Source organism: Cervus canadensis, chromosome 18 (genome assembly GCF_019320065.1).
Source record: "Cervus canadensis isolate Bull #8, Minnesota chromosome 18, ASM1932006v1, whole genome shotgun sequence".
NCBI lineage: Eukaryota > Metazoa > Chordata > Mammalia > Artiodactyla > Cervidae > Cervus > Cervus canadensis.
This window is the reverse complement of record NC_057403.1, coordinates 8,830,842-8,843,855: the sequence shown is the minus strand read 5'-3', so window position 1 is coordinate 8,843,855 and position 13,014 is coordinate 8,830,842. Positions and strand designations below refer to the sequence as shown.

Sequence of the window (13,014 nt, the reverse complement as noted above, 5' to 3'; positions counted from 1 at the left end):
AAATGAAGATTTTTGCCACTTAAGATAACCTGGATAAATGTAGAGAACATTATGCTAAGTGAACTAAGGCAGAGAAAGACAGCTATTGTATGGTCTCACTTACATGTAGAATCTACTAGAGTGAAAGTCAGTAACAGCCAATAGGATGGTGGTTTTCTAGATCTGGGAGTTGGGGAAGATAGGGAGATGTTAAGGTACGAACCTTTGAGTTGTAAAATGAGTAAGTTCTGGGGAGCTATGTGCAGCATTCTAACTGTAGTAAATTCTTCTGTGTTACTGCATACTTTAAATTTGCCAGTAGACTAAATCTTAAGTGTTGTCACCATACAAAACATGGAAACTGGGAGTTGATGGTTGTGTTGATGACTAGATTGTGATAAATATTCCACAGTGTATCCATCTATCAAATGGTCACATCATGCATGGTAAGTGTACACATATCCATTTCATTAGTTCTATGTCAGTAAGTCTGGAAAAGAAGAAAGTAGGAGGTGGACTGGGTTTGCCATATTTAGTGGTGTTCAACCCATGTTTCCCATGAGATCCATGAAGCATTTTGCAAAACCATGTATGGTACCCCCTGCCATATCAGACATCCTCAGATACTTGTGTGGGTCCTAGTCCCAAGTATGTTCACAGTGCAGCAAATCTGATCTGAATCCTGCGTTGAGCACCAAGGTTCTTAGCCTCCACTTCTGAGACTGAGATCAGCCCCAGGGATGAGGAGGCCACTCTGCTCTGAGTGGGGATGGACCAGGGCCTGCTCTGTGACCTGAAGGAGATCATTGGGTCAGCAGAGGTACCCCCTGCTGCTGCGTACATGAGGCCTCACCAGGAGAGGAGTGTGATCCGAGGGAAAGTGTCGGAAAGCTCCTGTGTGGGTCTCTGTGCTGGAATTGACTGTCCTGAGTTCCTCCTGAGACAGTGGGCACAGGGGACTGTCTCTTCCTCATGGTGAGGGCTTCCCTGCGTGTGTGGTTCAGGCTGAGGAAAGGAGTGAGTTGACCCTAAGCATTAAACAACATGTTTTCCACTTTCATGATGGAACTGTGAAGACACATGGACGAAGAAGCGCAGAAGAGGAAAGAACAGGAGTCAGGCATGGCTTTCTCTCAGGTAAGGTCATATTCTCAGTGGATTCTCACACTGCCTTCCTGAAATGCCCTTCTCTGGACTCGTCAATTGTGTCTGATTCTGGAGTATCCTGTCTGACTCCTGTACACACACACTCACCCGGGGCGTTCCCTCAGGGCCTGTCGTCTCCACTTAGATCCTGTCTCCCCATGACACGGTGACCTGGCCCTTGTGAGGAGGCTCCCCTGGGCACCGTCCTGGGCAGGGGTTCTCACCCATGGGTCTCGGTGCTGTTGGGCAGCAGGGACTGTTTAGGGCCCATCTGGATGTGCTGTCTGCTCTCTGTCAACCTGTGTAAAGAAGCTGTATGTGGACCTCAGGTATTAACATGTACAGTACACGGTAAAATCTGGAAAAGAGGCCAATGAGGGGAAATCAGTTCTGACTTTTTATAGAACATTTAAAACTAAATGAGCACCTCCTTGAAAACTTAAGTGTTTGGGAATGCAACATTCAAAAGAGTTGTCAGGGCTAGGGAGTGTTTCGTTATACCATCTAATTTAAACTGTAAAATCAGGTTTACTAATTTTTTTTTCTTTCTTTTTTGACCACATGATGCAGCTTCCAGGGTCTTAGTTCACTGTGTAAGGATCAAACCTGAAACCCTGCAGTGGAAGTGAGGGAACTTAACCACAGGACCATGAGGGAGTTCTCCAACTTTACTGATCTAGATGAAAGGTTGTTGCTGAACGAAAAGACACCAGGATTCTTCTTCTCTGGAGGAGAAGAATTCAATCTAGGGCCAGAGACTAGGCTTGATCGCTCAGAGCTTTCATGTAATAAAGTTTTATTAAAGTATAAAGGAGATAGAGAAAGCTTCTGACATAGGCATCAGAAGGGGGCAGAAAGAGTACCCGCCTCCTAGTCTTCAGCTGGATGTTATATAGTCACTAGCAATCTGTTAATGAAAGAAAGGAATGTCTTAAAACTCAAAATGGCACCAGGCCCCTCATACATAAGATGCAGTTTGGAATAATCTTGGCACCAGATGATTCATCCCCATGCCATAAAGCGATTGACTTGAATCTTGTAGAAGGGCAGGTTACCATGCAAATAGCTTTGTTTACATAGATTAGGGGAATAATATGTGAGTATAACATACTGGTTTGTCAAGTAGGTTCTGAGCCACTAGGTGAAAGGGACTTGAAGGCATAATCTGGGGTAAATGCATAGTACATTAACATAGCTTAAGACAAACATTTCCATAAGAAAAATGCATTGGTTAACTGAAGGTTTGAGAATAGTTAGCTTCAGGTGAAACCAGGAGTCATTATGGCAACACAATATTTTAAGAGAAACCTCCTTTTAAATTTGTATAGAGAAGGGAAAAATATATCACTAGTTTGTTTCCTCCTGCAGCTTAAGAGAGATAAAAATGCCTGACACTTGCAGCCTATTTCCTCTATTTGGAGACCCCTGGCCTTCCTGCCTGTTACCCTGTCACTGATTCAGTATTTTCTTATTGGAATAAAATAATAAATTTTGGATTTTGTTAATAAGTACATACCTAAAATTAATGATAAAAATCACATTATTATTTAAAAATATATTTATTTCCTGTACTGTATCTTCATTGCTTCAGTGTCTTTTCCCTGGTTCTGGTGAGTGGTAGCCACTCTCTGGTTGCGGTGCGCACGCTTCTCATTGCAGTGGTTTCTCTTGTCTTGCAGCATAGGGTCTTGAGTGTGCTGGCTTCAGTAGTTTCACCTCCTGGGCTCTCCAGCTCTGGCTCAGGAATTGAGACTCAAGGCTTAGTTGCCCCTCAGTGTGTGGGATCTCAGACCAGGAACAACCCACATCTCTTGCATTGCCCAGTGGATTCTTCACCACTTACCCATCGGGAGGCCCACATATTTTTAAAGACAGGTATTTTATAAAGATTGGAAGAAACCTTCGGTATGTTATTTTCTGCTTGTATTACTTTTTAGTTTTTTTGAACCAGAATAAGATAATGTCGAGGACTTCCATGGTGGTACAGTGGCTCAGAATGTGCTTGCCAATGTAGGGTGCACGGGTTCCATCCCAGGTCCGGGATGATGCCTCAGAGCAACTAAGCCCATGGGCCACAACTACTGAGCCTGTGCTCTAGAGCCCGAGGCCATAACTACAGAAGCCCGCACTCTCTAGAGCCTGTGCTCCAAAACAAGAGAAGCCACTGCAGTGAGAAGCCCCGGCACTGCAGCTGCAAGTAGAGAAAGCCCACTCACAACAATGAAGACCAAACATAAGCAAAATAAGTTTTGCAAAAGAAATAGAATGTTGACAAAGTTAATGAAGAAGTAAAATGAAAGAAGAGAATGAGAACCCACTGCAGTATTCTTGCCTGGTGAATTCCATGGATAGAGGAGCTGGCAGGCTGCCGTCAGTGGGGTTGCAAAGAGTCTGGCATGAGTAAGCAGGTAAACACAACTTCCACACATAGCAGATTGAGCTCTGAAAAACAAATCTAAGCATCTAACTTTCCTCTTGCAGATTCTTCAGAGACTTCCAGTACCTTTTGGAATAAAGTCCTAAATCCATAGGTCTTGCATAAATAAGCCTCTACCTGGCGTTACCCCATCTACATTCCCTGTGTCCCAGTCACACTGGCTGACTTTCTGTTCAGTAAATATCTTCCAGCCTCAGAGCTGTCACTGAAGCTGTTCTCTGTGCTTGCAACACTCTTCCATTTCCCACCTTGCCCATCCTAAGTGTTTCTTCCTCACAGAGACCTTGTCTGATTTCTCAATGTAGGTTAAGACGTGTTTAATCTTGTCTTAGTACCGGGACTGTGTCAGAGCACTTATTTCGATAGTAACTTTATAATTGTGGGTGGAATTGGCTGGCTGGCTGCTAGAGTGTAAGGTCCATCATGTTCACTGCTGTATTTCAAGTTTGGGGTGCAAAGCTGACACTGAATAAATTTTGATAGAATGAAAGAAAAAAAGTAAAGAACTCTTCTTGTTTCTTTTTTTTTTTTTCTTTTTTTCCCATGTATTTTTATTAGTTGGAGGCTAATTACTTTACAATATTGTAGTGGTTTCTGACATACATTGACATGAATCAGCCATGGATTTACATCTGTTCTCCATCCTGATCCCCCTCCCACCTCTATATCCATCCCATCCCTCTGGGTCTTCCCAGTGCACCAGCCCTGAGCACTTGTCTCATGTATCCAACCTGGGCTGGTGATCTGTTTCACCCTTGATAGTATACTTGTTTCAATGCTGTTCTCTCTGAACATCCCACCCTCCCCTTCTCCCACACAGTCTAAAAGTCTGTTCTGTACATCTGTGTCTCTGTCTTGTTTCAATCAATTGTGTCCATGAAAAAAAATTGTGTCCAAGAAAAAAAATAAAGACAACTCCTCTTGTTTCAAGCAATTGTGTGTTTACACATGCATGCATGAATGCATGGATATATACCTCGATGGTTTTATTACAAAACCATCATCTCATAAATGGTGTGTGCTTTGTAGCAGTTTCAATTGTATCTTAAGTGTATTTCATGGTGTTAAGTTTTTTCTGCATCATCACATGAATGATGTAAATTGTAGCAATAGATATTGTGTGGGTTGCGATGGGAGAGGATATGACCCTGTAATGTGACCATTTATGCTCTTATAGTGAATTTCAGCTTCCTTGAACTTGTTTCGGGTATTCTCAGGGAACTCTCTGTGGATGTTCTTTCCTTCTCTGGTAGTTACCTGGTTGATTCTTTAGGTTCAGTTGTCACTCCCAACCACCTGGACTCAGGTGCTGTTGCCTCATTTCTTAACTGTTTGATCTGAGTGATTTCTTAGAGTGACAGAGTTTTCTCCCCAGTAAGGTGGACTCAGATCTTTCTCTAACGTGCTGTTATGTTGATGACAAGTTCATCCGTGTGACGTCTTTAGAGTAATGCTTAGTGTGTAAGACGTGCTGAAACACCTGTTGTTAGTGTGATGATGTCATCATCAACAGTTTGCTTCAAGCAGCTTTTAATGGATCTATCAGAATATTACTTCAACTGAATTGAGCTTTACCCCTCTCACCTCTTCTCATTTTGTGTGAAACTAAGAATCCTCCTCAGGGCCCGTTGGTGAAATGCGTTTTCATTTCAGGCACAGTTGACCTTCAAGGATGTGTTCATAGATTTCACTCCTGAGGAGTGGGAATGTCTGGACCCTGCCCAGAGGACCTTTTACAAGGACGTGATGGTGGAGACCCTCAGGAACCTGCTGTCCGTGGGTGAGGATCACTTCCCCCTGAAGTGGGGATCTGCCCTGGGGTACCTCTCCATGTTCCCTCTGTACCTTTTGAGATCACCTGTTTTTCTTGACTAAGCTCAAAACATTGTTGACTCACACATGTAAAGCTTCGTGATTGGCATCAGGAGTTTAAACTTGTCTTTCCTTCTGGTGACCTGCCAATGTGTGATACACAAGGAGTTTTTTCAGAACTTGAGCATTTATAAAGGTGATTTCAAACTTTGAAACATCCAGTTGCCTGTTTTCTAGCCCTGTGTTCTTGGTTCAGTAGTTCTTAGAGAGGAACTAGATACCTGCTGCATATTGTACTGTACGTTATACTGTTCCCTGTGCATTCAAAAGGAGGCAGATAGTAAATTCATTAGAGAAGTATTTTCCTGTTGGTTTATAATATCCTCACCCCTTGGCTGACAAAAGAGCTGGATTCTACACCTGCCAATGCAGGAGACACAGGTTTGATCCTTGCTCTGGGAAGATGCCACATGTCACAGAGCAGCTACGCCTGTGTGCCTCAACTATAAGCCAGCACTCTAGAGCCTGGAAGCTGCAACTACTGAGCCCACATGGGACAACCACTGAAGCCCATGCACTCAGGAGAAGCCACAGCAAGTGAGAAACACGAGCACTGTATCTGGAGCGTAGCCCCTACTTACTGAACTTGGAGAAAAGACCAAACAGCAATGAACACTCCCCTGAGCCAAAAGAAATGAATACATTGAAAATTAAAATATTAAATAATATCTATTAAAAATAGTAGATACATTTATTAAAAGAAAGAGAGGTTGGATTCTAGAAGAAGCCACAGTATGTGGCATTACTTGTGAGTAGGAATTTCTGTTTCTGATTTGAACGTTATCTCCATACAAGGAGGAAGACCCCTGGATTGTGGAGAATGAGGTGCTAACAACAAAAATCCAGATGAGTGGGAAAGTATCAACAGTGTGATCACAGGTCAACTGTCACAAGGACAGAGAGGAAGCCGCACCATTCATGGGGTTTGGGAAACTCCAAGTGGGCGAGTTCTGTGAGAAAACAGATGTTTAATGTTTGTGAATCTCACAGGAGGTTTTTCTTCTCCCTAACTGACGGCTCTGTTCTTCGACATGCGAAATGTACAGCACCCTCCAGTGGAGCTGTAGCGCCTACAGAGATGAAGGCGAGGTCTTTGTTTTTGGCCTGTCCTGGGTCCTTTGTGCTGTGCGGACTTCTGTCTGCTGGAGACGAGTGAGGGCTCCTCTGTAGTTGCGGGGAGCACGGTTTCTCTTTGTGGTGGTTTCTTTAGTTGTGAAGCACGGGCCCTGGGCACACGGGCGTGAGCAGTTTTGCCATACAAGCTCACTGTCTGTAGTTCATCAACTTATTCTCGGTGACGGATTCTTTACCTCTGAGCCACAAGGGAAGCCCCAAAGCCAATGAACTGGGTGAGTTTAGGTCACTGTGTAGGTAGGGAGTTGATGTATTGTGTGATTACCGTACAAGTAGAGAATGTTTCTCATATTTTTTGTTTTTTAAAAATGACAGTCTTTTTGTATTACACAATATAACTGACATGAGCCACTCATTAATGTCATAAAATGACTATATGTCTATCTACTGATATATTTTATGTCTATCTACTGATAGATTTCTAACAGGTGTTTTAAAAAGTATTTATTTTTTTATTTTTTAAATTATTTTAGGGAATTCCCTGACAGTCCAGTGGATAGGATTCAGTAGTTTCACTGCAGCGAGCCTGGATCTAATCCATGATCAGGGAACCAAGATTTTGTAAGTCACATAGTCCAGCAAAAAAAAAAAAAAAAAACAAAACACATATATATATATATATATATATATATATATAGTTTACGGAATTCTTTCTTTTCTCAATGCAGTATTTGTTGAACAGTTACTAACTGCCATTTATTTTTTACATTATTCATTAGAATGCTTCTTTTGGATTGTTTACCATTCGAGTGTATTGCCTGTTTGATGCTTGTTTGCTCAGTTGCTCAGTCCTGTCTGACTCTTTGTGATCTCATGGACTGTAGCCCACCAAGCTTTCCTATCCATGGAATTTTTTTCAGGCAAGAATAGTGCACTGGTTGTGATTTCCTGCTCCAGGGGATCTTTCTGACCCAGGGATTGTATCCCCCTTGCCATGTCTTCTGCATTGGCAGGCAGATTCTTTACCACTGAGTCACCTCTCTAGTCCTGTATGTTCTTTACCATTTAAACATATATAAGTATTCATAAAGTGTGTACAGTATAACATTAGTTCCTCCTCAATTATGAGACAGCAGTGTGTTTAGTACAAGGTAGGATGAGCCTTGATGTCATGGTGGGAAAATACGTTTTCTTTGCAAACTGACATGACTTTGCTTAAAATGAATGTTTTCTGATTGTGTTTGAAATGACACTACCCTAAAATTAATTTGAATTGCATATGATCACTCTTTTTTAAAGAGTTCTATTCCTTTAGCTTTGTATAGTTTTAAGATCATTGCGAAGATTTGTAATTCTGTTTAGGATGGATATGACTTTTGGTATAATATCATGTGCTCAACAGGAAAGAATTGATTTATGCATTGTCACTAATAGAATACCTGTGGTTCTTTATGTCTTGTAGATATGTCTCATATACATATGATCAAGAAATTACAGGTAAAAGCAAACAGTGGTAAAGGGGAAATTTTTCAAAGAGTGATGTTTGGAAAAACTGAATGCCTTGAAATCAAAGATTTTTGCCCCAGGAAGATCCTGGAAAATATACATGACTTTGATTGTCTGTGGACAGATGATGAAAGAACTGACAAAGGAATGTCTACATCCCATAACAAAAACCTCACTGATGGAAGAGATCATCCTAGTAGAAGTGATGCAGGAAATAGACCTTTTGAAAGGCACAGAGCAAGCGTTCAGGATGAATTGCAGATGGTACAATCTGAAGGGATAATTTTTGAATGTAGTCAAGTTGTGACAAATGTCAGGGCCACAGGTTTACCACCTCAGAGAACTGGTAATGTCTGCAAAGGCTTTTCTCATAAACATGAGAATGCTGTTATGCATGCTTCAGAACTGTTACCAGACCATGAAACACAAAAGAAAAGACCTTACAAATGTACTGAGTGTGACATAACCTTTCTTGAGGACTCAGAACTCACTCGACATCAAAGAATCCATACCGGAGGAAAACCATATAAATGCAACGTGTGTGGCAAGGCTTTTAATCAAACTAGACAACTTGCAGTTCATTGGAGAATTCATACTGGGGAGAAACCACACAAATGTGATGTATGTGGCAAGGCTTTTATTCAAATTGGAAACCTTGCAGTTCATCAGAGACTTCATACTGGAAAGAAACCATATAAATGTGATGTATGTGGCAAGGCTTTTATTCAAATTGGAAACCTTGCAGTTCATCAGAGACTTCATACTGGAAAGAAACCATATAAATGTGATGTATGTGGCAAGACTTTCAGTCAAACTGCACACCTTGCAGTTCATCAGAGAATTCATACTGGCGAGAAACCATATAAATGTGATGTATGTGGCAAGGCCTTCAGTCAAACTTCAAGCCTTGCAGTTCATCAGAGAATTCATACTGGCGAGAAACCATATACATGTGATATATGTGGTAAGGCCTTTAATCAGACTGCAAATCTTGGACTTCATCGGAAAATTCATACTGGAGAGAAGCCATATAAATGTGATGTATGTGGCAAGGCCTTTATTCAAACTACAAGCCTTGCAGTTCATCAGAGAATTCATACTGGAGAGAAGCCATATAAATGTGATGTGTGTGACAAGGTGTTTACTCGTACTGGACACCTTGCTGTTCATCGGAGAGTTCATACTGGAGAGAAACCATATAATTGTGGTATATGCGGCAAGGCTTTCAGGGGACGTTCAAGCCTTGCTGTTCATCAGGGAGTTCATACTGGAGAGAAACCATATAAATGTGATGTATGTGGCAAGGCCTTTAGACAAACCTCAAACCTTGCAGTTCATCAGAGAATTCATACTGGAGAGAAACCATATAAATGTGATGTATGTGGCAAGGCCTTTATTCAAACCTCAAACCTTGCAGTTCATCAGAGAATTCATACTGGACAGAAATCTTAAAAATGTGATGTGTGTGGCAAGGCATTTAGTCGTACTGGACAGCTTGCTGTTCATCGGAGAGTTCATAGTTAAGAGAAACCATATAATTGTGCTATATGTGGCAAGGCTTTCAGTGTAAGTTCAAGCCTTGCTGTTCATCAGGGAGTTCATACTGGAGAGAAACCATATAAATGTGATGTATGTGGCAAGGCTTTTAATCAAACTACAAGGCTTGCGCTTCATCAGAGAATTCATACTGGAGAGAAGCCATACAAATGCAATGTATATTATGAGCTGTTTAGTCATACTGGAAACCTTACTGCTCATCAGAGTTCATACTGGAGTGAAACCATATAAATGTCATATGTATGGCAAAACTTTTCAGAGTAAGTTCACACCTTGCTGTTCATTTGAGAGTACATACTAGAGAGAAACAATATAAATGTGATGTATGTGGCAAGGCCTTTAATGAAGCGAGAAAGGTTGCACTTCATCGGAGGTTCCATACAGGAGAGAAATCATATAAATGTGATACATTTGTCAGAGCCTTTAGTCAAGCTGCAAACCTTAGTGTTCATCAGAAAGTTCATACTGGAGTAAAACCATATAAATGTGATGTATGTCACAAACGCTTTAGTGAAACTTCATGCCTTGCAGTTCATTGAAAACTTCATACTGGAGAGAAACTATATAAATGTGACGTGTGTGGCAAGGCCTTTAATCAGACTACAAAACTTGGACTTCATCAGAGAATTCATACTGGAGAGAAACCATATAAATATGATGTATGTGTCAAGGCATTTGTTTGTACTGGTAACCTTGGTATTCATCAGAGAGTTCATATTGGAGAGATACCATATAAATGTGATGTATGTGGTAAGGCATTTGTTTGTACTGATAACCTTGCTATTCATCAGAGAGTTCATACTGGAGGGAAACCATATAAATGAGGTATATGTGGCAGGGCTTTCAGTGTGAATGCAAACTTTGCAGTTCATCAGATAATTCATAGAGGAGAGAACCTTAGAAATATAAAAATTGTGACAAACCATTTAGGTACAGTCATCCATAACTCATCATCAGGCAGTTCAGACAGGACAGAAACCATATAAATATGATATATATGGCTGGTGCTTTACTTGAAATGACGAGCTTAGAAACCATCGGCGAATTCATACTAGAGAGAAACATTAGAAATGTGACAGTTGTGAGAAACTTGTTAGTGCAAAAGTTGTGACTGTGACAACGCCTTTAGTCAGCGTTCAGGCCTTTAATTCAGAGAGTTCATACTGTATAGAAAAATACAAGTGAAATGAATGTGGCAGAGTTTCTAGTGCATGTTCAGCATGAACTGCCCATTAGGCAGTTCATACAGGAGAGAAACCACAGACATGTTATTTATGTGGCAAACTCTTCAATCACAAGGAATGACATTGCAGATCATCTGAGAATCCATACTGCAGTGAAAACTTACACATGTAGAGAATGCAGTAAAATACATCAACTTTTTGACCCTCAGAGAATTCAAAGTTAGGAAAACTACACAGATGTGCTAGATTTGGGAAAGCTTTGATGCTGTGTTCAGGCCTACCTCACCAGCAGTTAATTTTTTTTTTTTTTTTTTTACAATATTGTGATGTTCTTTGTGTACATCAACATGAATAGGCGTACATATGTCCCTTCCCTCCTGAACCCACCTCTCTCAACACCTTATCCCTCCAGATTGTCCCAGAGCACTGGCTCATGTATCAAACTCTCACTGGCTCTTTTACATATGGTAATATATATGTTTCAGTGCTAATCTCTTAAATCCTGCCTTCCTATTTCTTTTGTTTTTTTTCAATAGTTTAGCATTACTTTTTCTACCCACATGTTATGACCCATTTCTAAGGTTTAATTTATATTTCTTTCCTGCCTTACCCTAATACATAAGTCTGTGGGTTCTTTTGAGACTTGTAACATTAAAATGCATGTAGACAATGACAGGGAACATAGTAGGTGCCTTGTAAATGTAAAGAAAGACAGTTCCTTTAGGACTTGAGTTCAGTCAGATAATACACATAGAAATATTTATAAATAGTGCCAAGTTGATAATTTTGGGGGAAATAAATTCTAGCCTCTTGTTAAGACTTTATATTTGACAGTGTGCTTTGTTGTCTGTTTCTGAAAGATCTGTTTGTTGTGGACAACAAAGACATGAGAGAAAATATATTACAATTTTTCAACAAGAAGTAAATTGCCTAATCACTGTCAAGTGATCATATAGCAATTTGACATTCCATGACATTCAAGTATTGGCTTAAGTATTACATATTATGATGTAAACAAGTTTTTCTCATATAAGTTTTTGAAGCTTTGTCATCATAAGCATGGAACAGAAACTTTTATGAAGAAGAATGCATTTCTCATTAAAAGTTTTTTTCTCTCTTTAATAAACTTTAAAATTTATCTTTGGCTCTGCTGAGTCTTCATTGTGCTGGCTTCTTTGTCTTTTTGCAGCAATCGGGCTGTGAATTCTCCAGGTAACCTTGGCTGGGGTATGGTTGGAGACTGGCGTTTTGAAGGCTCTTTTGGTCGGTCCAGAGGACTCAGTGTCTGTCTGTTCTATGGGCTGAGCTGAGCCTCTCTTTGCTGCACGTGGGCTTTCTCTAGCTGCAGCAGCAGAACCGACTTTCTGGTTACTTGTGTGCAGGCTTCTCATTGCTGGGGCTGCTGCTGTTGCAGAGCACAGGCTTTGGAGCACAGGCTCAGTACTTGTGTTGCTCGGGCTTAGTTGCTGCGAGGCACGTGGCATCCTCCCACACCAGGGATCAAACCCGGGTCCTGTGCATTGGCAGGTAGATTATTTACCACTGCACCACCAGGGAGGTTCTACTCAGTGTCTTTTAACTGGGCGCTATGTATGTTAAAACATTGCCAAACAAAATTGGGGTCATCAACCAATAACTGGGAGATCTGAAAACCAGGAGAGAGTCCCCCAAACTTATCTGGACTTGCTGAAGACGTAGATGGACCCAAGAGACCCTTCCCTTCCTGAAATACGAAGGCCAGAATGTCCAAAGCACAGCATGGTGCCTGCTTTTCTCAATCCTGCATTCCCCTCAGGGTGCACTTTCGCTGGGCCACTGCTGTGACTAATAAGCTTGGTACTTGAGGAAGTGGAATGTCAAGACATGTTTCTCCTTAGAAGTGTTAGTATGAAGTAGCCCTTTCTAAGAGTTGTGTGTTTCATATTCTAGCTTATCATCACTACACAAAGTCAGTTCTTGTTTACTTAAACTGCTTAAATTAATTCTAATTGCAGGAATATTCCTGGGTTCAGCTAGCACCCCACATCCAGCCCCACCCCAGCAGCAGCCCACATCAACCCTCACCCAACCTCAACCTGGCCACCAGACCAGGTTTCAGTTCCCAGGCCTCTGAATCACTTCAGCCTCATCAGCAGGACTCCAAGTACAGTTTGGTTCAGTTGCTCAGTCATGTCCGACTCTTTGTAACCCCATGGACTGCAGCACACTAGGACTCCCTGTCTATCACCTACTCCCAGAGTTTACTCAAACTCATTGTGT

General features: G+C 41.3%; 2 protein-coding genes across 2 annotated transcripts; both read left to right on the top strand.

Moving 5' to 3' along the window:
* The first annotated feature begins 1,059 nt into the window (after nt 1-1,059).
* On the top strand, nt 1,060-8,321 carry LOC122420476 (zinc finger protein 860-like). Its single transcript, XM_043435601.1, has 4 exons — nt 1,060-1,116; nt 5,216-5,342; nt 7,971-8,210; nt 8,311-8,321. Exons 1-4 carry the CDS (start codon nt 1,060-1,062, stop codon nt 8,319-8,321), a joined length of 435 nt encoding a protein of 144 aa, XP_043291536.1.
* LOC122420613 (zinc finger protein 845-like) lies at nt 8,285-11,872 on the top strand. Its single transcript, XM_043435922.1, is given in 2 exon segments — nt 8,285-9,741; nt 9,837-11,872. Coding segments are annotated over 2 exon segments (1,896 nt in total). The 5' UTR covers nt 8,285-8,404; the 3' UTR covers nt 10,396-11,872.
* Nucleotides 11,873-13,014: the final 1,142 nt, after the last annotated feature.

What these genes read in the sequence shown, in the direction of transcription:
- LOC122420476 (XM_043435601.1), top strand. Translation starts at nt 1,060, where the DNA reads ATGGACGAAGAAGCGCAGAAGAGGAAAGAACAGGAGTCAGGCATGGCT. An exon ending in CAGGCATGGCTTTCTCTCAG is followed by an intron (nt 1,117 to 5,215) that starts GTAAGGTCATAT and finishes TTTTCATTTCAG; the next exon opens with GCACAGTTGACCTTCAAGGA. An exon ending in CAGGAACCTGCTGTCCGTGG is followed by an intron (nt 5,343 to 7,970) that starts GTGAGGATCACT and finishes TATGTCTTGTAG; the next exon opens with ATATGTCTCATATACATATG.